The sequence below is a fragment of the Grampus griseus genome (genome assembly GCF_964374135.1).
Source record: "Grampus griseus genome assembly, chromosome: 7".
In the NCBI taxonomy this organism is placed as follows: domain Eukaryota; kingdom Metazoa; phylum Chordata; class Mammalia; order Artiodactyla; family Delphinidae; genus Grampus; species Grampus griseus.
This window is the reverse complement of record NC_139001.1, coordinates 550,306-577,283: the sequence shown is the minus strand read 5'-3', so window position 1 is coordinate 577,283 and position 26,978 is coordinate 550,306. Positions and strand designations below refer to the sequence as shown.

The 26,978-nt window shown below is 54.5% G+C and overlaps 1 protein-coding gene across 3 annotated transcripts; it reads left to right on the top strand.

The window, feature by feature from the left end:
* Positions 1-4,619: 4,619 nt before the first annotated feature.
* On the top strand, positions 4,620-25,559 carry PPP1R7 (protein phosphatase 1 regulatory subunit 7). Of its 3 annotated transcripts, XM_082658374.1 has the most exons (11): positions 4,646-4,712; positions 7,063-7,124; positions 7,551-7,691; positions 10,918-10,973; positions 11,661-11,726; positions 12,318-12,448; positions 12,876-13,038; positions 14,490-14,606; positions 15,456-15,560; positions 18,867-18,953; positions 24,955-25,559. In XM_082658374.1, the coding sequence occupies exons 2-11, from the start codon at positions 7,115-7,117 to the stop codon at positions 25,129-25,131; spliced, it is 1,053 nt and encodes a 350-aa protein (XP_082514500.1). In that variant the 5' UTR covers positions 4,646-4,712; positions 7,063-7,114; the 3' UTR covers positions 25,132-25,559. The 3 variants fall into 3 exon arrangements, with proteins under 3 accessions (XP_082514499.1, XP_082514498.1, XP_082514500.1); XM_082658373.1 differs by lacking the exon at positions 7,063-7,124 and having other exon boundaries at positions 4,620-4,712; positions 7,551-7,679; XM_082658372.1 differs by lacking the exon at positions 7,063-7,124 and having other exon boundaries at positions 4,620-4,712.
* Positions 25,560-26,978: the final 1,419 nt, after the last annotated feature.

Below are 26,978 nucleotides of genomic sequence, written 5' to 3'. Positions count from 1 at the left end.
CTACTCTCACCACTTTTATTCAACATAGTATTAGAAGTCCAAGCCTAAGCAATCAGACAAGAAAAAGAAACAAAAGGTATTCAAACTGGAATGGAAGAATTAAAATTGTCACTATTTGCAGATGACATGACACTATACATTAAAAACCTTAAAGATCCCACCAAAAAACTATTAAAACTAACAAGTGAATTCAGTAAGGTTACAGGATACAAAATTATATAGACATACATATATATATATACACATATGATCGAATATTACTCCGTCAAAAAAAGAATGAAATCTTGCCATTTGCAACAACATGGAAGGATCTAGATGTTATTATGCTAAGCAAAATAAGTCAGAGAAAGACAAATACCAGATGATTTCACTTATATGTGGCTCTAAAAAACAAAACAAATGTAGAAACAAAACAGAAAGACTCATGAGTACAGAGAAAAAACCTGGTGGCGGCCAGAAGGGAGGTAGCTGGGGGGATTAGTGAAATAGGTGAGGGAGATTAAGAGGTACAAACTCCCAGTTATACCATAAGTCAGTCACAGGGATGTAATGTAGGGAATATAGTCAACAGTATTGTAATAATTTTGTATGATGACAGATGGTTACTAAACTTATTGTGGAGATCATTTCCTAAAGTATATAATTGTCAAACCACTATGTTGTACACCTGAAACCAATACTGTATGCCAACTATATTTCAATTTTAAAAAAGGAAAAGAAAAAGAAAAATGGGCAATAGATAGAAACAAGAATTTCACAAGAGAAAATCCTATAAACCTATGATAAGAAGCTTAACTTTACTGGCATAATCATGACAATTTTACACCCTACTAAATCAGCAAAAATTAAGAACCTAAAAATTCTAATACCAAATGTTGATAAAGATGTGGATCAATGGGAAGGCTAACAAATTAATATAATCTCTTTAGAAAACAATTTAAGTCAAACATTCTCCTCTGACAGTACTTTCCACTCTTAGATTTATATTCTATAGATATTCTTACACATAGGTAGCAAGTCACACTCAAGAACGTTCAGGGCTGTACGGTTCATAATGGCAAAAGAAAAAAGAAAAGAAAAATCCTAAACATTTAGTAATTAGAAAATAGATTTAAAATCCTGGTATATTCATGCTATGAATTATAGCAGTGAAAACAAATTCTATACACACAAGGATAAATGTTAGCAATATAAGTGAAAAAAACCAAGTTATGAAAGACTATCGGCAACAGGATTCCCTTTCTATCATACCCCCCTCATCTAAGTATATTGTTTAGGGGTACACAGTTACGTGACAAACCCAAACTTCAGGCAGGAGATGTCCTATGAGGGTCCAGCAGCGAGCTGCAATGAGGGAGGGCACAATGGCACAGGGTCTCCCAGTTCCTAATTTGGGTGGTGAGTTTAAACACGTTCATTTTACTGTTTTGATTTGTGACTCATATTGCAAATGAATCAACTAGTATATACTGGAAAATTGAGATGTTTTACATGTACACGTTTATATCCCGCACGGGACCCTAAAAAGCAATAGCTGGCTATGAACCAAATGGTGAGTAGGAAGCAAGAAAGAAGCGAAATAATAAACTTATTAGAATGTGTTGCTCTCCTTCAAGTAGCAACATTTAAATGTCACAGGTTGATATTCCCTTCTTTAAGCATCTCAATGCACTAATTATTCTGCAATAACTAACAACAACATGATCATATTTCAGTTTTCCACTTCTATAACCAGCCTATAGACAAAGCCCAGAAGACTTGATTACGACTTCAGACTACACAGTAAGTGCTATAAAACTTTACTTTGTAAAAGAAAGTAATAAAACTCTTCAGAATACATTGTAAATATTACAAAAGTTTACTCTGTATAATAAAACTGACAAGAAACAGAGAGAGGAAGGAAGGAAGTGTGGAGAGAGGAGGAGGGAACAAAATGTTTTGTCCTTCCTGGGGGGAAGTAAATAGTGTCTAAAGTTGATAAATTAAGAAATGGACACAGAAAAGACAATCCGTTTTCCCTTGGTGCCTCCTGTGCTGTTCGCAGTCTGCCGAGCTAGTTCAGCATTGCACAGCACATTCAGGCCACAGCCCCAGGCTGGCCCCTGAGAGCACAGACCCTAGCTTCACACAGCCTTACATCTCTTCCTTTTTTACAAGTTCAGTTTTGACTCAGGCCTAATCCAGGACTAGGTTTTTAGAACAGGTGTTGTTTTTTTTGCTGTGTGTGTGTTTTCTTTTTTTTGGGGGGGGGAGGGTATTATTTTGTTTTGTTTTGTAGCCACTCTGAGCAGAAGATGTGGGAAGCTGGACCCAGAGAGCACCTCATGGTGCTTCAGAGCAATCCTACTCCCGTTGCTAGTTTTGATTCCAGAAGGTGTAAGTGACACTCCCCACCCCCCACCAAACAGAAGGAGAGGTTTGCAGGGAGCTTCTGGAATAGTACTCCTTGCTCTTATGGGTGAACTTCTGGAGGCCACCGACTTTCTCCCACTAGAACAAACGCTAGGAAGCAAATAGCTCCAAATGCTCCCACCACTGCTATACAACCGAGAGCAGAACCAGCCTCAGGATGAAGCTAACACGGTGGCGAGCAGAGCTGAAAATGGCAAGATGTCATTTCGAACCACTGGATGAACCTACCATAAAACATGCCTTTCTCTGGACTTTAGGCTTGGGGGCCAATAACTTCACTCACCGTCAGACCCATTTTGAGACTATCTCTCTGTTTCTTGCATCAAGGAATCCTACAGAGTATCCAGGATGATGGCTGCTGTGAGGGAGGGTGTAAGCAAAGGCACCTCTCAGACCTGAAAGGTCCTCAAAGGCATCCTGGAGGAGGCACCAGCAGGGCTGAGCCCAGCAAGGTAGAGTAAAGAAGCCTCCCAGGCAGAACCACAGTAAGTGAAAGATTCCCACAGAGCCCTTGGGGAGGAGTTCAGCGCACAGGAGTCGGTGGGGATGGGCCTGGAGAAGCTGGTTGGGATTCCCAGGGCCTCCTACGCCGGCCCAAGCAGTATGGATCTTATTTAGAGGTCTATGCTTGTAAGTCACCTGACCAGTGGGGGAGGAGGGGGGAGTTACAGTCATCCAGGCAAAAAATTATAAGGTCTTAACTTAAAGCAACACCAGAAAGACGGAGAGGGAAAGCCACAAGAGAAATTAGACATAGAATTGATATAGGACTACTGGGCGAGACGTGGAAGTACGTAAGGGAATACAAGTCATCAAGACCGCATCCCAAGGCCTCGGCCCTTGTCTAGGAAAAGAAACACTGGTGAGGAGGTTAAAGATAAAGCCCAGGTGTGTAGTGGGGACGTCAGGAAGCATGGACACGGCGCTACAGCCCATGGCTCGCCCCACAAACGTCTACTGAGAAGCTCCTACGTGCCGGGCACCGTGAGCCGAGAGCGAGACGCGGTCTGCCTCCTCCTGGCCCCCTTCCAGTAGGGGGACAAGGCACACACAGTCGCTCTAGGGTCGAGGACGGAGCGCCAGGTGGGGCCAGGCCGAGGCCAAGACCCCGAGGCGCGCAGAGAGAAGGGCGCGGGCGCGGCCGGGGGCAAACGGCCGCAGGGCGGCAAGCGGACGGGCACGCGGGCGGCGCGGGGTCGCGGGCCGGCTCCCCTGTGCGGGTAGCTCACCTGAGGCCGCAGAGAGTCACGCGCCGACCTCCCAACACCCGCCGGGAGGGAGCCCATCCGCGCCTCTAGCCCCACCGACCAATGGCAGAGCGACCGATGCCGACTGACAGTACCCACGGGCCAACCGCTAGCGCCCGTGGGCGGGGACGCAGCGAGCCCGGGAGGAGACGCCCGCGCTAACGGTTGCTAGGGACGCACCGGAGTCTGTCTAAGGCGCCTCGGAGGAGCCAAAAGAGACAGGGCCTCCACCAGCACGGTCCGCGGACGCCGTTTCCTCTGGTCTCAGGAAGGGTGAGCAGCGCGGAGCTCGCCCCTCGGAGACCTCGACCTGAAGGCGGGGAGCGCAGGGCTGCTCCCTCACGGCCCACGATGCCCGCGGAGCCGGGGGCCAACGTGGGCTGCGGCGCCCTCAGTGGCCGGGTCGGCGTCCCGGGCCCCGAGCGGCTCTCCCGGCACTTCGGGCGGACCCGGTAGCGGACAGGCCCCGGGCCCGAAACGAGCGCGGGCGCCCTGCGCTAAGCGTTGACTGGAAGTGGCCCCTTCACACGGGCTCAGTCCGCGCGGCGACGCCGGAACAATGTCGGCACATTGTGCAGACGCAGACGCTGAGGCCCGGAGGGGCCGGGGATGCGCTCGATTGGCCCGCACTTTGCAGCCCCACGCAGGGACCCGCCCCGCCGTGTCTGGCTACCAGCCCACGAGCCCAGAGCGGCTCCCAGACTCCTCTCCGCTCTCCTGCAGGCTCGGCTCCGTGCGTGCGGCCCCGACTATCCCTGCCCTCAACCCGCTCCTCGCCTTCAAAGCCTCCCGAGCGCTAATTACCTGTCCGCCGGGTGGTGTGGCTGGCGGCGCGGGGGCTGAGGGCGGGCTCGGCCTCACGGAAGGACTACAACTCCCATGAGGCTCTGGCGCCGCGCAAGCGTATGTGATTCCATTGGCTGGCAAAGCTCTGAGCTGGGAACCCTCATTGGCTGAGGGGCCTGAGGCGATAGATACCGGAAAGGGGAAGAGCAGCCAACATGGCGGCGGAGCGCGGCGCGGGACAGCAACAGTCGCAGGAGATGATGGAGGGTGAGCGGCCCCGCGGGGCGGCGACCGAAGGGCCCAGCGGGTGGGGGGCGGCGACCCGTACCGGCCTTGCCCGGGAGAAACGGGGCGGCCCGCCTGCGGCCGCGGCTCGGACCCCGCCGCGCGCACCCCCTGACATCTGCCAGCCGGCAGGGCGGGGGTGGCCCTGGACCCGGGACCCCGTGCTGAGGCGGTAGCGGCCGGGAAGGCGCGGGCGGCCCGGGAGGTGCCAAACCTAGGGTCGGGGCCAGCGGCGGGGCGAGCCGGGCGCGTGGGTGGGGACTGAGGGCGCGGTGGTCCCACAGCCCTGGCGTCCGCCAGCTGGTGGGAGCCTCGCACCGAGTTCCTCAGCCAGCCCCGCGAGTCCCCAGTCCCGGGGCAGCTGACGAGGAAACAAGGCGCGCGGCTCCCTGGGACTCGCCCGAGTCGGGTCATTGGTGAACGTGGCGGGGGTGGAGAAGGGTCCTCTCGAAAGTGAATGGGTCGTGGGGAAGGGGTGACCAGGAGCCAAGAGCTGAGTTACAAAATCGACGGTTTCCTGTTTTCAAAGCGATCATAGTTCCAAAAAGACTAAATCAAACTCTTCCGCTTTGTTGAAAAAAGTATATGCGTGTTATGTGTGCATATAGTTACACACACACGCTTACCGCAGTCGGAGAGCCAGTCGTGTCTGCGAGTGCTCCCGTGCTGTTCGATCCGCTGGCCTCAGCGCTCCGGAAGAGCAGCCACGGTCTCCAGTGTCAAGTGCTAGGGAAGCGGGGGCGGCGAAAGAAGAGCAGGCATGTTTGTGAGTGACGGCTGCGCAGCCAAAGCCAGCTCTGAGCCGAATCGTGCAAGACAACTATAAATCGGCCGGGTTGGAGATGGGCTGAGGTCATTTCAGGTGAAGGAAGCCACACGAAGGCAGAGGGGTGTGAAGGAATGTGACCTGTTTGGAGGAGAGTTCAGCCAGGAGTGGCACAGTCCTACTGAACGAGGGAGAGTGCCGGTGAGGCTGGCAGGGGGGGTCGTGGAGGGCCTTGCTGGGGGGAGGAGCACATGAAGGGTCTTGGACTTTCAGACCATTAGGTCTTTTTACGCAGGGAAACGCCTCTTCTTATCCCCCTTCTTCCCACCCTCCCACCTATTCCCACTTCCTCTTTAGCTGTTTCTGTGTCTTGGTAAATGGCAAGTAGGAAACCCAGGCAATTCCTTCTCTCCTGCTCCCACCCATCCAATGAATCAACAAGCTCTGCTGCCCCTGCTTCCTTAATCTCTCCAAATCTTTAATACCTCTCCCGTGCCCACTGCTGATACCCTGAGCCAGTCCATAGTCCCCGCTGCCGCATAGTCACCTTATGTGCTGATCTGCTGTCCCATGCCCCTGTTTCACTTTGGCTGCCCTTCATTAGCTAAGCCCCTCCCACCCTGGGCTCCGCTGCACCAGACCATTGCCCAGTAGAACTTGCTGTCCCTTAGCCTTGACCACCTGTGCCTGGTAACAACTGATTTTTCACATGTCTGCGTACGTGTCATGCACATGTTTTTGTGCCTGACAGCAGCTCTGAGATGCAGGTACTATACTAGCTCTTTCTACAGGTGAGGAGACGGAGGCTTGGAAAAGAAAATAACATGCCAAAGCTGTGTCTGTAGAGACAGGATGCAAACTCAGGAAGAGTCAATGGCATTCCAGAAATTTTTGGAGTCAAAGATCAGATTTGGATTTTAGAATAAGCTCAGATTCTCTAGCAATGGAGAATAGATTAAACAGCCAGACAAGCCACCGAGAGACCAGTCAGGAGGCCAGGCAGGAGCCGAGGCCACAGGTAATGAGTAGCTGAGCCAAGGCAGTTGCCAGGGCAGGGAAGAAGGAATGCGTTTGGAGGTTTTAGAGGTGGATTTCATCAGGACTTATCCAGCAGTCCTTGCCTGGGTGCTGCTTTGCCGGGCCCAGCAGACGATACAAAGGTGGAGTAGCTGCCTCCCCCTCAAAGAGCATACCCCTTTGTAAATAAGCTGCAGTGGGAGAAAAGAGAGTGCTTTCAGTGTGGTTGATGATGCCGAGTAATCCGTTAGCGCTCCAGGTCTTCCACAGATCTCCAAAAGAGGCTGCAAAAAAAGTCAGGAAAAAGGGAAATTATTTGACAGTCTTGCCAAAGAATTTTTACCAGTCTGCCACATTTAATCACTGCCTGATTTGCTCATTCAAAAAATATTTATTTACCAGCCTTTCAAAACTGCGCTGGTGTCACGGTGCCCTGACATTCAGCATCAGTGACTTCGTGGGGCATTTAGCACTACTGGCTGTCTTCTCCTTTTTCTAGAGCTCCCCGCTGCCCACAGTCTGATTTGAGTTAGTCTTGATTTCTTTCAGAACGTGGGCCTGTGAACTGGGCTGGTTTTCTTGGCCAAATGGATAGTGGAGCATGGATGAAGGTATGTGGCGGGAGGGTCACATGGTCCCCTCTACGTGGACATCCAGGCCAAAAGGGAGCCAGACAGGAGGTGCTTCTCTGTGTGTTACCGCTAGGGCGTTTAATCACAAACCACCCAGGCCTTCCAGAACACCTGGTAATTCTTCACGGGTTCCTTGAGGGCAGGAATAGTATGTCACTCACCTTTGTACCCCTGTGGCCTCCCTGCTGTGCCCCATTCCCATCTGCCACAGTTCCCCCCTCCACTGGATGCCTCAGGTGGTACCCGGGACATCCATGGAAAACACTCAAATGTTTGTTGAACTGAGTTCAACAAACATTTTTGAATGAAGTCTTTTTGACTTCCAACTGGATGTCAATCTGTTATATGTTCCTCAAAGGGCCCCCTAACATGGGTGTGAGTTCTTACGGATGTGTGTGGGTTCAGTTGACAGGCGGGTGGAATCGGAAGAGTCGGGCGATGAAGAAGGGAAGAAGCAGAGCAGCGGGATGGTGGCCGAGCTCAGTGCGCACAGCCTGAAGGACGGAGAGGAGCGGGGGGAAGAGGACCCAGAAGGTACCAGGCCGAGTTAAGAACCTTAAACTCACTAAGCGGGAGGAGGATGGGGCTCTGTGGCATGTGATGGGCCCCCGGGTGGCGCCCGGGTGTTTGTCTGGCTGGCTCTGGAGGCCCTCGGTGGGTGGCCAGGGGCACTGGGAGTAGGGCGCCCTCTGAGGTGCTCCCTGAGCCAGCTACACACTTACGGCGCTTGCAGGCAGGATGAACTTTTTCCTAATTCCATTGAAGGCAAATACTAACGATATTGATACTAATGTGTCATCTGAAACAGAACCAGAAGATTGTCTTATTAACCACATGTGCAGAAAGTGCAATTTGAAATAAACAGTTCGGCTAACGAGCGTGCTCTCTTTTCCTACCGTGGACATAAACTGATTCTCTCTTAGTCATTTCTGAGTTCTGTCCACCAAACTTATAGGCCTGAGGATCAACTTCTAAGTTGGTTTAGTGATTAACAACAACAAAATGAATTTAGAGATGAGAAAAGTAAGTGCTCAGCCTGTAATGGTGGGTTTTCACCCTCCCAAACTATGATCTGAGCCTTTTTTGTTTGTTTTCTTTGCTTGCTTAGAAAATCAGTTTACATTCAGAGGAGTGAGAGAAACCATAGAAACAGACATAAAGATGTCCAAGATATATTATTAGGTGAAAAGAGCAAATTCTTTACAAATGGGATGCGTGTTAAAATCCTATCTTTATTTTTAAAATGATAATAATAGAATAATAGTATGTAGTTTTACTTAAGAGAGAAAACACATCAAACTGTTGTTGGCCCGGGGGGGCCGGGGGGCAGTCTCTCTAAACAGCAGGTTTGAGAGGGTCTCTCGTACCTTCTGCATTTTCTAGATTTATACACAGTGTATGGGTATTTAAAGTTTTAATAGTCATGCATTACCGTTATGGTAATTAAAACAAAACGAATTTTTAAAATAACATCATGGTCTGTGCCAGTGAAGATGGTTGGTAACTATGGCAACCTAATTTTAAGGCAAAAGGAGATTACCACAAAAGTACCAGTCACATTACTTTGGAGCTTCAGAGTCGATATTCTGGAAGTGATGTGGGTGGAATAAGTACACGGGAGTGATGGGTGAAAGCTCTTCTTGCTGACTCAGTCACAGGAAGGCCAAGCGGTGGGAGTGTCACCTGCCCTCACATCTGAATGCCTGGCATGTTGACCGAGCCCTGTCGTGGGCTCTCCCCTGGCTCGTGAGCACAGGCTCACTGTGACTCGCCCTAGGGTACATGGCTACAAAGTGGAGCCCCTGGACTGGACCCCGACTTGTCTAGATCCGGTGTTCTTTCTTCCAGGCTACTAGCTGGTTACAGGTCCTCTAGGAAGGTGCATTTTTATAGGTCCTTAGAGAAACCAGGACTTGCTCCTACCTATACTTAACTTAGATCTTAAGTTCAAGTAAAACAAATTCAAATGTGACAACTGGTACCATTCACTTATTTTCTATAAGTTGTTTTAAAACTTAAAACATACAGGATAGGTTTGGAAAGATGGCTGGTAACTTTGTTCAAAGGTTAAGCTGCCATTTTGAGCACTGCCCTGTGCTGGATGTATTACAAACAGAACCCTTTAAGCCTTGTGACCATGTGTCCTGGACACCCTGCCTTTGTTGTAGCGCGCGTCTTTCGTTGCAGCTTCCTGAATTCAGGCCGTTGGCTGTGCTGTCTTTTGTAGGGGGATCGTTTGGGCATATCTCTTGGTTTTGCCCAGCTCCTTTTATTTAATTTTTGGGTTGGTTGACATCTTGTAAAGCTATGGCTGAACTAGAGTAAATGACATGGGGGTTTTTTGGGGTTTTTTTTTGCGGTAAGCGGGCCTCTCACTGTTGTGGCCTCTCCTGTTGCGGAGCACAGGCTCCAGACGCGCAGGCTCAGCGGCCATGGCTCACGGGCCCAGCCGCTCCGCAGCATGTGGGATCCTCCTGGACCGGGGCACGAACCCGTGTCCCCTGCATCGGCAGGCGGACTCCCAACCACTGCGCCACCAGGGAAGCCCGACATGTTTTTTTAACTAGCCATTGTCGGTGGTTATGGAAAAGGCGGCGCGGTGAATTCAGCCAGTGTGAAGCCAGGACGTCTTTGTCAGGCTGGGCCTGCATCTGGCGTGCCTCTGCGAGGCCTCCAGTCCAGCCTGCGAGCTGCCCCGTGCTGGGGGGCGCTGGGGGCGTGAGGCTGGGCTGTGAGCCTGCTCAGCCGCAGGAGCATATGCAGTGTTGCCGTCGGGGAGAGGCAGCTGAAGGAAGCAGGCCGAACGGTAGTGGTGACCAGCGGTCCCTGGGGGCACAGGCCAGATAGCAGTCACCGTGGAGGAGCCGCTGCCACCGAGGAGGAGCCTCTCCAAGGCAGGCGGCCCAGTTTCTTCAACAACGAATTGCAAGAACAAACGGGGACTTTATAGAAATGCCCTCTAGTTACAGTGTGTGGCCTCATTCAGATCCTAATGCATGCAGGCTGGGGAGAGCATTTAACCCTTTTAGATGATGTGCTGCAGTAGGCCCAGAGCCCAGTGCGGGACCGGTGGCAGCCCTCCTCAGGCCCCCGGACGGGAGGCCTGCTCTCCAGGGTGGACTGGCTCCTCATCCTGCCCGGCAAGAGGGTCATGGAAATTGCTCAGCGAGGCTCTTCAATCTTGTCTGTTGAGCTGAGCGTTTTGTTTCGCTCTTTGCAGACAGACATGTTTGTAGATGCTGGGCCACTTTCCAAAGCAGTAGAAGGCACATCCTAGAACATCTGATGTGCCCACAGCGTGATCTATATTCAAATGACCTGCTTTCTTGTCACAGACAAGAAGGGAAAGACCGGGAGGCAGGCTGCCACCAGCTACGCAGCTTCGGGCATCACCAGGAGGTGGCGGTGGGCAGCTTCCTGGCCCCTGGCTGGGGTCACTTGAGGCTCGGTCACCGTTCCCCCTCCCCCGGCTTTTCTGACAACAGCGTCAGACTGCATTTCCCTTCCTGGGAAATTGTGCAGCACAGATGGAAGTTTGGAGGCGTTTGCTGAGTTCAGGAAACTGAGGATCTTGAAGGGTGACCATCGTCAGACAGATGTTAGCTCTGCTGCGTCATCCATGCCCTCCGGGTGTTGCCTGCTGGTTTCTCCTCTGCTTTCGAGTTGGCTCTGTGCCCCAGGCAGCCCAACCCAGCTCTCCGTGGACGCAGGGTCTGCGTCCTCCTGGAGACGGGGGGCTCTGAATGGGCTTTTCTTCTTCTTCTTGTTTCAGAAGGACAAGAGCTGCCTGTGGATATGGAAACCATTAACCTGGACAGAAATGCAGAGGTAATGCAGCCTGCTCAACCCAACCTCGGGGGGCATGGTGACAGCACTCTGACCGTCAGGGTATCTTTTACGAGCGTGCCAGATTAGCGAGTGATTTCCCTGGAAGGAGTTGTCTGAGCCTGTCTCCGTTGGCTCAGAGACCCTGTGTTCTTACTGTTTTTAATACCAGTGATTGACCTGCCATTTCTGTTTAACCAAATGAAACGCCTTTGACTCAAATTATATGGGTCAGATGATTGCATTGTATGTGGTGGGGTCCTGCCATCCCCAGCCTCTGAGAAGCACCGCGCATTAATGATCTGGGAAGGGCGGAGCCAGCCGCTGTGTCTAGGCGGCCCGTGGGGCCTCCCCTGAGCCCACAGCCGGCCGTCGGTGGGGACGCGGGACTCAGAGCATGGGCTTGTGCTCTGTGCTAAGGGGGCAAAGGGGTGAGAGTAGGTTTCGCATCCCACCCGCTTGGAGGGTCAGTTTTACGTCAAGCCGCTACCCGTGGTAGCTGAACCGAGGAGCGTTTTGCAGCTCGCCTCTGAGTCCCCACCCCCGTCTGCGCAGACTCCGTGTAGCGCTTCTCCCTTTCTCCCCTCACCCTCGCCTCCACCCGCTGCCCGGCCTCCTCGTGGCTCCGATTCCAGGAAGCATGTCTTCAGGCGCCTGCCTGCAGCTGAGCTAGGTCTCGTCTTGTTTCAGGACGTTGATTTGAATCATTATCGCATTGGAAAAATTCAAGGGTTCGAGGTGCTGAAGAAAGTGAAGGTGAGAGGAACTCCGTCCTTGCAGGGGAGGTGACACTCCAGAGTCTGTCCCGCCCGAAGGACATAGATAAACCCAGAACAGAGTCAGTTCTGCGCAAGTGACAGTCCTTGCAAAGGTGCTAGGCCGCACCAGGAGCTGCCGTCGGGCACCTTTCCTCCTGGGCCTGGCAGGGTTGCTAGGGCAGACGGCAGGCTGGGTGGCTCGCCCCAGGTTCAAGTGGTGGCTCGGGCATGCGGCCGCCTGCAGTGCCTCAGGTCGAAGCCCGCCTGCAGCCACACACACCCCAGCCTGTGCAGTCCTTAACTCGCTTCAGCCCAATCTGTTTTTCAGAATTGAGCTGCTGAGGGTTCCCTCTGCTGGGACACAGCACCCCCGCTGCCCGCTGCCTCCCTCACTAAGGAGGTCTGCTCAGAATGGGGCTTGCCTCCAGCCTCCCTTGGGTGTCTGCCCGTCCTTTCCAAGGTCAGCAGCTTTCTAGAAAACGGGAAGGAAAACCATGTCCTCCCACCCGGAAGACCTGTCCTGTAACGGCGGGCGCTTTCTCCTGGCCTCCCTGTTGCCTACGTCAGCTGCCCTCTTTCTGTCCCCTAGACTCTCTGCCTCCGTCAAAATTTAATTAAGTGCATTGAGAATCTAGAGGAGCTACAGAGTCTTCGAGAGCTGGATCTTTACGACAACCAAATCAAGAAGATTGAGAACCTGGAGGGACTGACAGAGCTGGAGTGAGTCGTGAGACCCAGGGAGACAACGGAGGGGCCCGTCCAGCCTCCCCAGAGCCAGCCCTGGGCCCCAGCTCTCAGGCCCAGGGAGGCCATTTCTGCCCCAGGGTCCTGCCCTGCACCTGGCTCCAGGGGTGCGTTGGCTTGCCCACAGTCCCAGCCTGCAAATTAAACCTGTGGAGGCTTTTGGCTGGTCTCTTCAGGGAGGACATGGTCTCTGCCCTGAACACCATCCTGTGAGCCCAGAGGCATCGGGAACCTGTAGGCTGCCTCCCAGCTCTCCCGGGCCTTCTTGGGCAGCCACAGATTCTGCGCCCGCCCCCGGGTGAGGCACGGTCCCCCAGGTCGGGATGCTGCCTCTAAGTTAATTACATTCTGAGTTCTGTGTGACCTACACTCATTAAAAAATAAATGTTTTGCCTGTTCCCAGGATTCTAGATATTTCTTTTAATCTACTGAGAAACATTGAAGGAATTGATAAGTTGACACGACTGAAAAAGCTCTTCTTGGTCAACAATAAAATCAATAAAATTGAGAACGTAAGCAGCTTACATCAACTGCAGATGCTGGAGCTGGGGTCCAACCGCATCCGGGTAGGTGCGAGCGTGGTGGCTGCGTGGCCTGGACGGTGTGGGTGCAGGGTGTGCGGTCGGCTGTATTTTTCATAAGAAAAAGTGCTGACTGGACGTCAGTATTAATAAGAGTGTGTGCCCAGGTGCAGCGGTCTAGCCTTTCTTCTGCACGTAGAGTTCACTTGCTCCCCATTCAAACCATGACATAATTCTTACCAAACCATTCCATTAGGTTCTGCCCGAGGTGAGCTGATCAGCCCCAAACACTTTGCTTTTGAATGTACTGCAGAGTGAAAGTGTCCCAAGGCAGCAGAGGGCTGGCTTGCCGATGCCTCGCCCCACACCAGGGCCGTAGGAAGGAGCACGCAGCCTGGTACTCGGCTGGCCTGTCCTCCCCTGCTGAGCAGCTGGGGGCAGGGGTTTCGGAGCACTTCTTACCCTCCCTCCGTGTCGCAAGTGACCCTCTGTCCAACTTTTGGAAGCTCGTAGCACACGGTCATCCCAGGTTGGCCCTCATGAGCTGGACAGGATGCAAACCAAAGAGAGTGGTTCTGGCAAAGGGCCTCTCATGACGATGGTGGTGATACGGCTGAAAATAGCAAAGCAGCACATTTAAAACTAGACAGTGGCCCAGATGTCAGCATTTTATCGAGTATTTCTCTATGGAATCTTCCAAGAGAAAGGTGGCTCGTCACAAATTGATGCAGGCTGTAGCAGTTAAGGATGCCTTCCCTCTGAATCCTCATCCTCGTAGACTGCCCCCAGCCACATCTTGCTGTGAAGGGCCAGACAAGATGCTCGGTCTGTACTTGCTTGAGGCCCCACTGTGTTCCCGTGCACATAGTCTGGTCATTTAGTGCTGAAGAAGCCAGTAGTTAACCTGTTCTGGGAGAGCAGTGAACTCAGAGGAGGCGGCGGCCTGAGGCCTGGTCAGTTTGCGTTGATTAAGCCGGCTGCTACCCGAGGCGCTGCGGGAGATCCATCTCCAGCTGAATGGCGGAGCACCGGCATGGAGCAAGGAGAAGCAAGGAAGCAGGTGGCAGAAACAGGAAGAGGGGCGGAGAGTCAGGGAATGGGGGCACCTGCTCTAGGAATCCCGTAGGGCATCCCAAGGCCAGAGCTCCCAGCTTCTGTCTCTTGTGGAATGCATTTTAACAAACCCTACATAGAGTCACGTAATAATGTGGCAACTCGGAATTTTAGGACTTGAGGGACCTGAGAAGTCCCGAGAGCTCCAGGGCTCTGTGGAAACTCGAGGTCCGGGAGTGAGCCCAAGTAAGGGGGGGCCTTGACGCCTCGCTCCCACCCCCACCTTTTCTGTGTTCTCATGTTGTGCTTTCACGTGAGGTTGCATGGGAAATTTTCCAGAGTGGAGAAGCACCTGCCCGACGCCCCGGGCGGCTCTCTCTCCTTGCCCAGAGATCTTCCTCTTCCCCGGGTAGCTAAGCGCTGCCCTGTCCTGATTTTCACAGGCAATTGAAAATATTGACACGTTAACCAGCCTGGAGAGTTTGTTTTTGGGGAAAAACAAGATCACTAAGCTTCAGAACCTGGACGCACTCACCAACCTGACAGTCCTCAGCATGCAGGTACTGACCGCCCTACCCCCCCGCCCCTGCCGCCTCCGTCCTGCAGGCCCAGGGCCCAGGCTTTGATGGGCTCTCTGTTTCACCGGCAGGGAGCGACTGAGACATTATACTTCACTGACCTTAGTCGTGCGTGACGCATGCTGGACCACAGTTTCATTCTCTAAGCGTCACGCTCCTTTTCCTAGTAAAAGTTCGAGCTGGTTTTTAGCCAGAGGGTCTCTTCAGAAGGTGGAGCTCATTCCAAAACCTACAGTGCTGGGCTCCCCGGTGGGAGCGGCCCTCCCGCGTCCATGCGGAGGGCATGCGGCCTGGCTCGGGGGTTGGGAAGCACGTGGCTGCGCCTCAGCTCCTGTTCCTTTTTGTCAGAAGCAGGCAAGTGGCACCAGGCCCTTGAGGCAGGATGTGGCGGGGTGCTCTGAGGACAGGACCTCAGCGTGGCAGGTCCCCTAAAACCACAGGTGCCTTTTGGAAAGCAGATGTTCCGCAGACTTCTTTAAGAAGAGGGCGTTAGGCTTTAATTTGAGTTATAGTAGTTGCTGAAAGAAATGAGAACTGATTTTATTTTAAACTATTCTGTGATTCTGACATTTTTGAATTACTAAATTGAGGTAGGCCTTCCCCAAGTAGATGAAAAGTGAGTGCTTTGCATAAAAGCCTTTAACCCCGCGTATGAGCTTTAGCCCAGTACAGCAGACGCAAGATTTCGGTCTTCCTTTTCTGTGTGTGTGAGTCCCATTCTTGCAGCTGTATCCGGATGCCCCGCCGTCAGGCACCCATGGTAAGCAGCCCCACTTGCCACAAGCCACGCAGCTTCGCGCGTCCTTGCTGCTCTGACTCTCCCTCTTGCAGGGCAACCGGCTGACCAAGATCGAGGGCCTGCAGAGCCTGGTGAACCTACGGGAGCTCTATCTCAGCCACAACGGCATCGAGGTCATCGAGGGCCTGGACAACAACGTAAGCCCGCCGGCCGCCTGTGGGGCAGTGGGGTCATGGGGTGCCCGACGGGCAGGCAGCACACACCAGCCTCCGGGGGCTCTCGAGGGGACTTGCTGCCTCTGGAGGTCTGTCCTAGTGACCTTTCCATCCCTCCTCACGCTGGGAAACACAGACGCAGGCGGTATCTGCTCAGCCCTGAGCGGGCGCTGAGCTGAGCTGTGTGTCGCGGGGATAGATTCACTGCATGGCCCTATAGGCGTTGGGGAAGATTTTTAAAAAGTAAACCCCAGGGACTCCCCCGGCCGTCCAGTGGTTAGGACTCTGTGCTTCCTGTGCAAGGGACGCAGGTTCAGTCCCTGCTCGGGGAACTAAGATCCCACGTGCCGCGGGGCACGGCCAAAAATAAATTAAAGTTAAGAAAAAAGTAAACCCCGGCTGCTCCTAGGTGTCCCTGTCCCACGGAGGGCTAGTGGGCGCAGCAGCCACCCCCTCTTCCCGCTCTGGGCCCCACTACCCAGCCCGCGGGGCCAGCAGCAACCCCCTGGCCCAGATCCTGCACAGTCTCGCTCCCTCCCGCCCGCCCCTCAGCAGCCCTGCCCGCCCAGCGCAGGACAGCCTTAGGGGCGCTGGGCAGGGAGGGGTAGCGCTGGCCCTGAGCCCCCAGGAAGCCCCTGCGCCCCTCAGCTGCCTGCAGGCAAACCTGCTTTTCCTCAGTGCAGTATTCAAGACAAATAAAATACTTTTACTCTTTCAATTTTACTGGGTTTTTTTTCCTGTTTTGTTGACTTGGCAGCAAGTGTAACCAGATTGGTCACTTCTGTTGTTGTAAACACAGCGTTTCAATCTTCGTCAAGTCTCCTTTGGGCTTTGCGCCTCAGCCCCTGGGCCTAGCCACCATTAGTAATGTTTTCAGGGGAAATCCACGTTCTGAATTTCATTTCACCAACATCTACATACAAAATTTTAGAAAAGCTAGAATTTGCCTACAGTGAGTCTGGTCGCCTTTCCCTGCCTTCCAATCAAACTGAGAGTTTACAGAGCTGGTGTGTAAACTGGCTGCACACTCGGCCGGTGCAGAATGGGACCCTGAGGCTAAGCTGAGAGGTGCGGCCATGCGGAGGCCATGCGATTGGAGCCGGGCGGTGCCCCCTCTGCTCCTTGGCCTCCCCCGCCGCTCCCCACGGTCAGCGGAGGGTCCACGCAGGAGAGGGCGTGGCAGCGGTGTGGCCCAAAAGAGCAGCGGGGTCCCAGGCGCACAGGACGGGGCAAGAGCTTAGGACTGTCCCAGTAGGAGCGCTGCGCCTCGGTCTGGGGTCAGCACCGCACCCTTCTGGGGCCTCTGCAACAAAACAGAAAAATAGCAGTTGTGGCTTTAAAGGTAATCATTGTACGATTCTTGTAATCAAATGAGACAGGCTTTCCTCTGAGACCTTTGTTCAACTAGAGATCAAATATTCACCTATACTTTCTTCTAAGCTTTATCTCTTAATTTATCTGGGATTTACCTTTGTGGTGTGAGATCAGGCAGTAAGTATCCTTTTCCCAAATGGCAGATCCACCATCTTGACACCACAGCTGAGTCCTCCCCCACTGCTGCCTCTGTTTGCCCCTCTGTGTGCTGGGTCATCTTCCTGTGGGTCTAGCGGGGTAATCTCTCCTGTGCGTGCTCTCCCCACCCTGTCCCCTTCCTTTTTTTTATAAAAGCAATTCTTACTGGTTTGCTTTTGAATGAGCTTTCAAAACACTGTCCAGCTCCCCAGCAAAACACGAGGTAGTATTGAGCCCATGACGGAATCCTTGTTCCTGGACGTTTGGGGCCAGTTCTGGCAGCCGGGTGCCCCTGGTGCTGAGCCCTTCTGCTGGGGCTGCACAAGGGTCACATCCTGCCGCGGGCCGCACATGCTTTAGCTTGGCCGGTTCCTGCGCTGACACATCCCACGCCGCCCAGCACCGCAGAGCAGGGGGCAGCGGGCCTGCCCTGGCCCCGCCCTGCTGCCCACGGCGGCCCCCTTCTGCAGAGTTCTCCCGAGTCCCTGTTTGCTCTGAAAGTCGCCGAGCCCCGCAGGCAGGCGCCTCCTAGGCCCCTGTAGTCACGCACCTATCTGAGCGGACACCAGGAGCCCAACAGAAGCCAGTGGGAGGGCTCCTCACCCGCGTCTGTGCCCAGACGGCACAGGACACTGTGCCCGGCCCTCAAGGAGTCAGAGGCCAGGGCCGGAGCGCTTCTGGGTTGGCAGGGCTTCTGGCTGCCCGCTCGTGCGTGTGTTTGTGGGCTTTGTTTTTATTTTATTGAGAGTTTTTTTTTAACTTTCCCTTAAAACTTGGTATTTGGAGTCAGAATCCCAGGAACACAGTAGAAAATGTAAGAAGGCAACCCGCAATCAGAAACGAGCAGAGAGCAAGAGAATGTATTGTCGGGGGCTGTCAGCCAGCTTGTAACGTCTCCCTTTTGATTTTAGAAAAACTTGCCAATTGGTGTGGTTAAACGTACTTCAGGAAGCAGTGCAAGCTTTTAAAGGCTTCGTTTTCACTACAGTCTTATTCTGTGAAATCCTGAAACTCTGTGAACTTTAAAAGAAAATTCCTCGGGCTTAGCTGATGTGTGCTGGAAAGTAGGCGTCTGCTGGACATTTCTGGAATAGAGGGTCGAGCACAGCGTCTCCACGAGACAGTGCGATGCCTGCCCCGCAGCGGGCGAGCCCCGGACGCTGTCCCCAGTGGGGCTGAGCCCCCTCTTTCTTCTCTCCCATCAGCTGTAAATTCCAGGCCAGTGGCCACCCGCTGTCCCTCAGTGCCCAGGCGTTCCTCTCCGCCCTTCCTCCTGTGCTGGAAGGAGGGCCCCTTCACCCCCGCCAAGCCCCAGGTTCCTCAGCCCTAAAAGAAGAGGAAACACTGTTCTAAGGATCAGTTGGAATTGTATGTTTCCTTGGGTTGAGCACTAAATAGATGCTGCTGCAACTGTTACCCCCTCTTCAGAGCCCCGGCCTCGTGTTAGCTGCCCTTCCCGGGACCAGGCGTGTCGCTGGGGTCCTTGCGGGCCAGGATCTGGGAGCCTGGGGCTTGGAATCTGAAGGAACTAGTTCCAGACCCCAATGGTGAGAGCGCAGTGAGGCAGTCGTGAGGATTCTGTGTCTTCGGCCTGGTCTGGGGGTGGGCGGGGAGGCTGCAGGAGGTGGGCAGTGCTGTCCCCCTGCTAGCGCACTCCCGTCCTGGGAGGGCAGCTCGCCTCATGGCGCTAAGCTCAGCGCCCAACGCTGTGTGCATGGTCGCGCGCTCGTTGTTGATCTGAGGTAATCCAGGAAAAATTTTATTTCCTTATTTTAGAACAAACTCACGATGTTGGACATTGCGTCAAATAGAATCAAAAAGATTGAAAATGTCAGCCATCTAACAGAGCTGCAGGAATTCTGGGTAAGTTTAATACACAAGGGGTTGATGACACTTCAGCTGCACTGGTCCTGCCGAGTGAGGTACCGTTTACTCCAGCCCTGGAGGCTGTGGCGTGGAATGGGACTGTGGGCAGGGCTGTAGGACTTCGGCACCCACGCGGGATCTCGGGCCCCGCCACGCCCCAGATGTAGACCAAACCAAAATGGGCATTTTAGAAGATTCTGGGTGACTACGGTCACATGAAAGTGTGAGGAGCCCTGCACAGTGTACGGTTAGACCCGAGGATTGCCACGTGACTGAAGGGCTTCCAGACCCCGCCAAGGGGCCAGTGCACCCAGCACGGGGGTGTACCGGCACCACGGAAGGAGGTGTCGCATGGGCTTCTGCTGTCAGTCGTCCCAGAATGTGCCTTGTGTTTGCCTCGTGGTGACAGTGTTGTCTCGGGAGCAGTGTCACCGAGCCCAGAGGAGGAGAAACAGGGCATGAGATGTCTCGAGACTCCTCTGAGGGGGTGGCAGGATGACCCCCAAGCTGAAGTCCTCAGTGTCAGGGTTCCACACGGTGTCCTCCTGAAGCACGTTTGTTGCCTGGTGGCCCCTGCAGGCGCCACCACACGCTGCACCCGGTGACTGCCGTCTGCAAAGTGAGCGTCGTCCGGATGCGCTCAGTCTGATCCAAGATTCGTGCTGCGTCTAAGGCGTGCTTCTTCCTTGTCTAGCCATCCTGCTGACCCTGCTTGTGTCCTGTGTGCTTTCCTTTCCTCATCTTAAAAGATCGTCCCGGTTTCCCTAGAGCACAGGTGGCCTGCTGTGAGCATGTCCCTTGCCCCTTAGCGGCAGCACTGAGTCTTGGGCGTTGTCAGCACGTGATGCCACAGCAAGTCTGGGAAGACCGGAACCAGCCTTCGAGAGGCTGGGGGAGCCGAGCGAGCCACCGTGAGCCGGGGGTCTGGTGTACAGCCCACCCCCAGAGGCAGGTGTGGCTAGTGGTAAGCCGGTTGCATTGGAGCGAAGGGATTTGGCTCCGAAGAGGCCAGGGAACCACACAGAGGAACCGCACAACCAGAAGAGGGGTCCAGAGATGGAGGCTGGGGCTAGGCCAGCACCCAGGGCGCCCAGCAGGGAGACGGCGCTAGGTGTGCCCCCACCCCCCGCAAGGTGCTGATATTCACGCCGTGTGTAACCCCTCCCCGTGAGTGTGTGTTGACCTTAGTGACTCACTTCCAGCCGACAGAATGCAGCAGAAAACAGGATTCCACCCCCGTGACGGGGTGATGAAAAGACTGGCTTGTCTCCTAGGGGCTCCCCCTTGCTCTCTCCTGAACCCCAGCTTTGTGTGAAGTAACAGACACCTTCTTTGATGCCAGCAACATACAAGGCACGCATCCCCTCTGTTGAAGTGATTCTGTTGTGTGAGAAATGTATCTTGGGAATTCTCCCACACCTCAGTTTTGTTTAAAATGTTATTGAATTTGAGGGGAAGTAAATGTAAATTTTCTATATAAACATTAGCCACCAAAGACCATTGTGATGGGAAATGCATACATTTGGGTGAAGTTTGGGTCTTGAAAACCACGAGATAGTCTGCTGGGGAATGTCAGCCAGGGTGATGTTCTGTAGCGGAATTCCAGTCTGGGATTCAGGCAGGCTCATCACCAGACTCTAAAACCGTGGACGAGCAGGGTGTTCGCACGTGTGCCAAGTGTCGCCCCGCCGAGAGTTTGCTGATTGCAAAGGGGAGACGCGTTCCCCAGAGTCATCTGGGCGCCACCAGTGTGTCCACAGGATCAGACTTATCCCCGGTAGTGGGACAGCCTCATGCCTTGTGTCCCCCGATGTGCTTCATGTATGAAGTGTGCTCACCAGGAATGTTTAGTGTGATGTAACCAAGCATGTAGACCTAACTTCCAGTTGTCAGGAAGTAGAGGGTCCGGGAGAACGAGCTAGGTGACACCACGGGAAGCAGGCGGCTGAATCCAGAACAAGGGTCCTTCTACACGACAAGTAGCTGGGTGTCTTTAAAGGTCGACTTCATATAACAGAAAAAAAATGAGAGGAGGAAGTGGGAAACATTCTAGATGGAAAAAACTAAAAAGTGCACCTTCTGGGAGACTCTTTAAGAAGACGGGCGTACCTGGAAGGTCACACTCCACATCACACCTTGCTCCTTTACATCTCAGTTGTGCAGAACTTGAAAAAAGAGACATAAAGGCCTTTTTTTTTTTTTTTTCCCCTCAATGAGACTTCCAGAGATGCTGGAATTCCTGTGGAGACAATACAGGTGAATGGTTTTGAGTTCCATTTTGGAAAAATACAAAGATAAGAATCTCCGGGGACTTCCCCGGTGGCACAGTGGTTCAGAATCCGCCAGCCGATGCAGGGGACATGGGTTCAAGCCCTGGTCCGGGAAGATGCCACATGCCGCGGAGCACCTAAGCCCATGCGCCACAACTACTGAGCCTATGCTAGATCTAGAGCCCGTGAGCCACAACTACTGAGCCCACACGCCACAACTACTTGAAGCCCATGCGCCTAGAGCCCATGCTCCACAATAAGAGAAGCCACCGCAATGAGAAGCCCACACGCCACAACAAAGAGTAGCCCCTGCTCGCCACAACTAGAGAAAGCCCCAGCGCAGCAACGAAGACCCAACGCAGCCAAAAATAAATAAATGTATTTAAAAAAGAAAAGAATCTCTGAAAGTTACCTGTGTCAAAGACATCCTTTACAATGTGCCATTGGTGGTGAGTAAAACTCCCAGGTCCACATTCGCTAAATCCTAGAGAAAACTGCCCTGTGGCTGGCTGTACTGTGGAATACCCTCAACTATAAGACCTGGGGTTTATAAAGACAGTAAGCGCACCAGCGGGGACTAACAGGACGGTGGCATTGGAAATGCCGTGACGTGTGTCACAGGAAGCACACAGTGTGTGTCAGCCACAAACGACTCTGTTGAGAAAGACGAGGAGATGGCGGCCCTGCCGGAGCGTCAGCCGCCAGCGGAGTGGGAGACGGTTTCTAAGTAGATTCTGCTGCAAAAAGACCTTACTTCTCCTAAGCAATGTAACATTGCTACTTTTAGTAAATGAATGTGCTGTTCGCACGTTGCAAGTTAAAAGTGCTTAAGGCATGCGTGTCTTTTTTGTGACTCTCCACTGCAGCGGCCTCTTTCTGGTAACCGAGCAGCTGCGGCCACCGCCACGGGGGCTGTTGCTTCCCTCTGGTTCTGGTTTTGCACACTTTGCGTTGGCCACATGGGCAGCTCATGTTGTACGAGAGGAGTGTCGTAGACTAACGCTTAACAGAGTACTGCTTAAGGCTTTATCCTGGGACAGCTCTTCTCCCTTTGCGGTGGAGGCACCTTGAGTCCTGCTCTGAGTTCCGGGTCCCCGTGACTCCGTGCTCAGAAGCAGGCTTCGGGCCCTCCACGAGGCCGGGCTCTGGGTTTTGGAAATCTGGCTTTCCCAAAGCACGGGGCACACTAGGCCCACGTGGAGTTCTGTGAAAATAGCGTTCCTTAAACAGGCGAGTCTGAGAAACCCTGCATTGTATACCCGCTGGGAGAATCGAGGAGAAGCTCTGTGGGAGATTCATAACGTGCACTGAGTTATTAAAGACAAGACTGGCTGTGACAGTGGAACTGGCGCCAGAGTCGCCCTCCCACCATGAACCGACCCCAAGGCCCGAGGCTGCTCCGTCCGGGCAGCGCACAGCAGGCAGCAGCAGGCCGCAGGCCCTGAGAACGGGGATGACACAGTGAGCCCCGGGCTGCCCTGCTCTGCCTAGGACCAGCTTCCTGAGCGGAACACTGCAGTTCTGTGGAGCTGAAGACGCAGCGGTCAAAGTTCATGGCAGCTGGACTCTTCAGGACAAGGTGTTGGAGAGAGGAGGGCCCCGGAAGTCCACGTGGGGGTCGCCTGCCAGGCTGTGGCTGAGCGGTGGGCAGTCTGGGCACGAGACCACCCCTCTCGCGGCTCACCCACTAGCTCTGCCGGAGGAGAGCAGAGCTGGGGGACGATGGAGCTCCAGCCCTGCCCAGGTGGGGGTCTCACCAGCACCCTTGACATCCAGCTAGACACCAAACGGGCCAGGCCTTAGGGGTAGGTGCCACAGGCTCAGCTACGACGCCCTCCAGCCCCCTAGAAGCAGGCTGCAGCGGTGTGTCCAGAGGAGGCTGCGCTCGGAGCGTCCCACCAGGAAGGGCCTGGGGACCCTGAGAGGGTCCTGGCCTCCTGGAGACCCGCCCCGAAGGAGTGTGGAACCGAGCCTGTGGCCGTCTCTACACCGCCTTAGCCCCGACGTCCAGCGTTCAATCCAAAATCACTAGGTGTACAACAGGAAAATGTGATCTGTGTTCAAGGAAGTCGTCCTAAGAAACCGAGCCTAGGTTTTCAGTCACCGTTTGTGAACGTAGCCCTGGACCTGGAGGTGGCTTGCGGTGTCTTGGTCCTCACTCCCACCTCCAGGCTGCTCTCGCCTTCCCCCCGAAGACCCCCACCACACAGCCGCTCTGCAGCGTGGCCGTCATCCTCTCCCTCCCTGGAGACCCTGGTGCTGCGGCAAAACTGGGCCCTTCTCTCGAGACTTAATCCAGTGCCTGGTCAGTGCTCGAAGCCTCTGCAGCGTCCCCACCAAGTGGCAGTGGATGGGACCGTCAAGGGCCTCGGCTTCTTCACCTCCCACACATGGACAGATGTCATACCTTCTCTGAGTGGGGCTGCTGCCGTGTGACCTCGGCCACCCCGCTTCTGCCCTCGCAGGTTCCGAGGGAACAGGTCTGCCCTTCCCACCACCATGTGCATGGCGGGCCCCAGGCCTGGTGTCTCTTGAAGCGTGATTTCTAGAACCGGGTGTGGCCGGAGCCAGGGGGTGAGGGCAGCAGGTGCGGGGCATGCACTCAGGGCAGCTTCCCCGCCCACCCTGCACACCCAGCCCTGTCACCTGTCAGCTCACGGGCGGCGACGCGCTGGAGCCTCTGCCGTGCACCTTTCTTCCCAGTGCTATGGTCAGCATGAGGTCAGCCACAGAAGCTGGCAGACACGACACGTCGGGGCTCTTCAGCTTCCCTGGGAGCCGGTTACTGAGCGTTTGCTGGCGCAGCACAGCCGGGAGCCATGATGGTGATGTCCCCGCGGGTGCCGCCTGAGCCCCCTGCCCTCGCCCTTCACTCCGGCCATCCAGGGCACGTCTCACGTTCACAGAGGCAGTTCTCTAGTTTGTGTTCACTTGGCCGTCTGCCGTATTCTTTGGAAACTGAAGACTGGTCTCTTGGAGCCCCAGCAGAAGGGCCACGACATCCACGCGACAGGCATGGACCAAGCTGGGTGACGGATGCTCCAACCCAGAGGCCCTACGTGCCCTCACCTTGATGGTGGTTTGAAAAGTGAGAGGTCTCCCCATCCACCAACCCCAGCCCCGCGGGCCTCAGCAGAGCCGGGACGGGGCCTCCTGACCTGCTCTGAGCCCGTCCTCCTGACGTGGCGCGTCCTGGACGGGATCAGCCGTGGTGCGGCATTTCCGCCACAGAGGCGGGCGGTGGGTGTCCCGGGGGTGCACGCCATCAAGGCCCCTCGTGCCCTGAGTGTCCGGCGAGCGACCTCTGGTCTGTTGTCCGTGTTGTCATCAGAGCGCATAGTCAGGCCTTGGGGACAATGGCCGAGGTTGGTTTGTAGGAAATACAGCTGAACCGGCTGCAGCACTTTGCCTGGAGACGGGGTGGGGTGGGGTTGCTCCGTCTCCCCTCTGCTGAACTGAACATGGATTTGCCCCTGTCGTGGCACCGTGTCCAGGTTCATCCCATATGGGACGCGGCCCAGCCAGGATGTGCCGTGATGGATGGAAGGCCCCGTGAGGTGCTGATCACCCCTCTTTTGAGCGGGGGCCTCGTGCCCCACGTGGGGAGGCTGGGGGGCCGGGTTGGTGTGACCTGAAGGGGGCGGGGCAGGGCTGTCGTGTTCTGAAGGGGGGCGCGGTGCGGGGCTGTAGCACCCTAAGGCTTCTCCGATGTGCGCGTGTTCCCCCAGATGAACGACAACCTCCTGGACTGCTGGAGTGACCTGGACGAGCTCAAGGGCGCCAAGAGCCTGGAGACTGTGTACCTGGAGCGGAACCCCCTGCAGAAGGACCCCCAGTACCGGCGGAAGATCATGCTGGCCCTCCCCACCGTGCGGCAGATCGATGCCACCTTCGTCAGGTTCTGAAGCTCCCGGCCCCTCTCTTCCAAGAGCCTCCCAGCCACGGTTTTTAGTCCACCCGTTGCTCCTAAATCATCGCTCTATCAACAACGGTCACAAACCCAATGGCAATAAAAAGGCACTGAGTGAAAGCTGCCGTGTGCGGTGCCGCTCGCCACCTGGACACCAGTGCTGTCACCTCCGGCCAGTCCGCATTCCGAGTTAGTGGCCCACAGCCCCGCGCCACCCGTGGTGCTGCTCGCGACCGTCTCCGTTTCCTCCTCTCAGAGGGAGGTCACAGCCCGCCTGAGAGGGTGAAACAGCAGGTCTGGGAGCGCGTGCCGGGGGGGCGTCCGGGCCATCCAGGGGCCCTCGGGCCTGTCAGCCCAGAGCTTCGTAGCCTCCTAGACCAGTTGATGCCAATTTTATCTTATATATTAAAAAACAAACCTGCAGGCAAAGGATGACTCAGCCCTGTGTGCCGTGACCCCCAGCGCTCTCTTAAAGAGCAGTGGCCGCCCGCCAGGCCCTGCTGGCTGCCTTCTGGGCCTGCCCGTTGGTCCCCCGCAGCCCTCGGGGTAGGAGGGGCCGCCTCCCGCGCACACTGTGCTGTGCCGCTGGTGGGTCTGAGCCCACCTGAGTCTCTCTGCAAGGACTGTTTCTAGAGAGCTGCCCTCATGGCTGCTCGAATGCTGCTTCCCCTTCTTACCCCACCGTTGTGTTGGCTTGTTCTTTACGAAACTTACATTGACACTCACCCTTATTCTTTACAAAACTTACATTGACCCTCACCCTGAATGCTACAAGGACCTTGTCATCTCTTGGGGCCCTGGATTTTCCCTTCTGCAGAATGAGGACCAACTCTCAGGGTCTCCAGGGTTCCTCCTTCTTCCAAGACCCAAGCTGCGCTGTCCAGTGTGGGCCCCCTTGTGCCACACGTGGCTGCATCAGTTCAAGTTTAAATTTGTTAAAATGAAATTAAAAATTCATGTCCTCCGCTGCACTTGCCACACCATAGCCACATCTCACCAGGGGCAGCCCGTCTCCATGGTCACAGAAAGTCCTACTGGACAGCACTGCTCTGGAGCCTGTCACAGAGCCTGGGCAGCCGCGTGGGGGGCCAGGAGCTCGGGGGTGACCGCCTGCTGGGGTGGCCTGAGGGTGAGGTCACGTCCAAGTCCTGACTCAAATCTTCGCCAGAATCGATTGTGTGGCGTGCATCTGTGAGCATCTCCCTGTTGAAGAGTGAACTCTTGGAAAGGAAAGCAGGGTTAGCTAGGACCTGGCCCCAGAGAGCCCTTGCGTTGCGACCCTAGAATTCTGCCCTTGGCCAGACACTAGCTGAGGACAAAAGAAAGCCATTTTAGAAACACAGCGTTTCAGGATCTGAGTGCCCTTGCTGGAAGGATTATGTGGAGGAGTCCACCCACACGAGCAGTGAATCCAAATGAGGAACGAAGGAAGGGAAAGACAGGGTTTGGCAGCAGTACCAAAACCAGCAAAATTTGGTTTAGAAGTACGTACTCGACTGGTTGGTGAGCTCTTTTCTTTGTAAATGCTAGGACGGTTCCTGACAAGACACAAAACTTGCCCCTGAAAAACCATGAGTGACCCGAGCCGCATGGCTATGGTTTTTTTAAATCGAGGTAAGACCGTGGCAAGTGCAAGTAGAGACTGCAGGCTTTCGCTTTGGTGTGGAAGAGGGAGCGAGAGCTTAGAGAGTTTGTGGGAAGATGTAAGTTTAGAGCAGCCGCTCGTAGACATAAGTTATCCAACATCCAACTCACAAGTAGGAAAAAAACCCAAAAAGCTTCAAGCAAAGAGGACACTGGAGAAAAAGGCTCAAGGAGGCGCCGCAGATAGATGTGCAATTG

Coding starts and splice junctions, on each gene's coding strand:
- PPP1R7 (XM_082658372.1), top strand. CDS start 4,661: ATGGCGGCGGAGCGCGGCGCGGGACAGCAACAGTCGCAGGAGATGATG. Junction 10,974..11,660: donor ACCTGGACAGAAATGCAGAG/GTAATGCAGCCT, acceptor GTCTTGTTTCAG/GACGTTGATTTGAATCATTA. Junction 12,449..12,875: donor GAGGGACTGACAGAGCTGGA/GTGAGTCGTGAG, acceptor GCCTGTTCCCAG/GATTCTAGATATTTCTTTTA.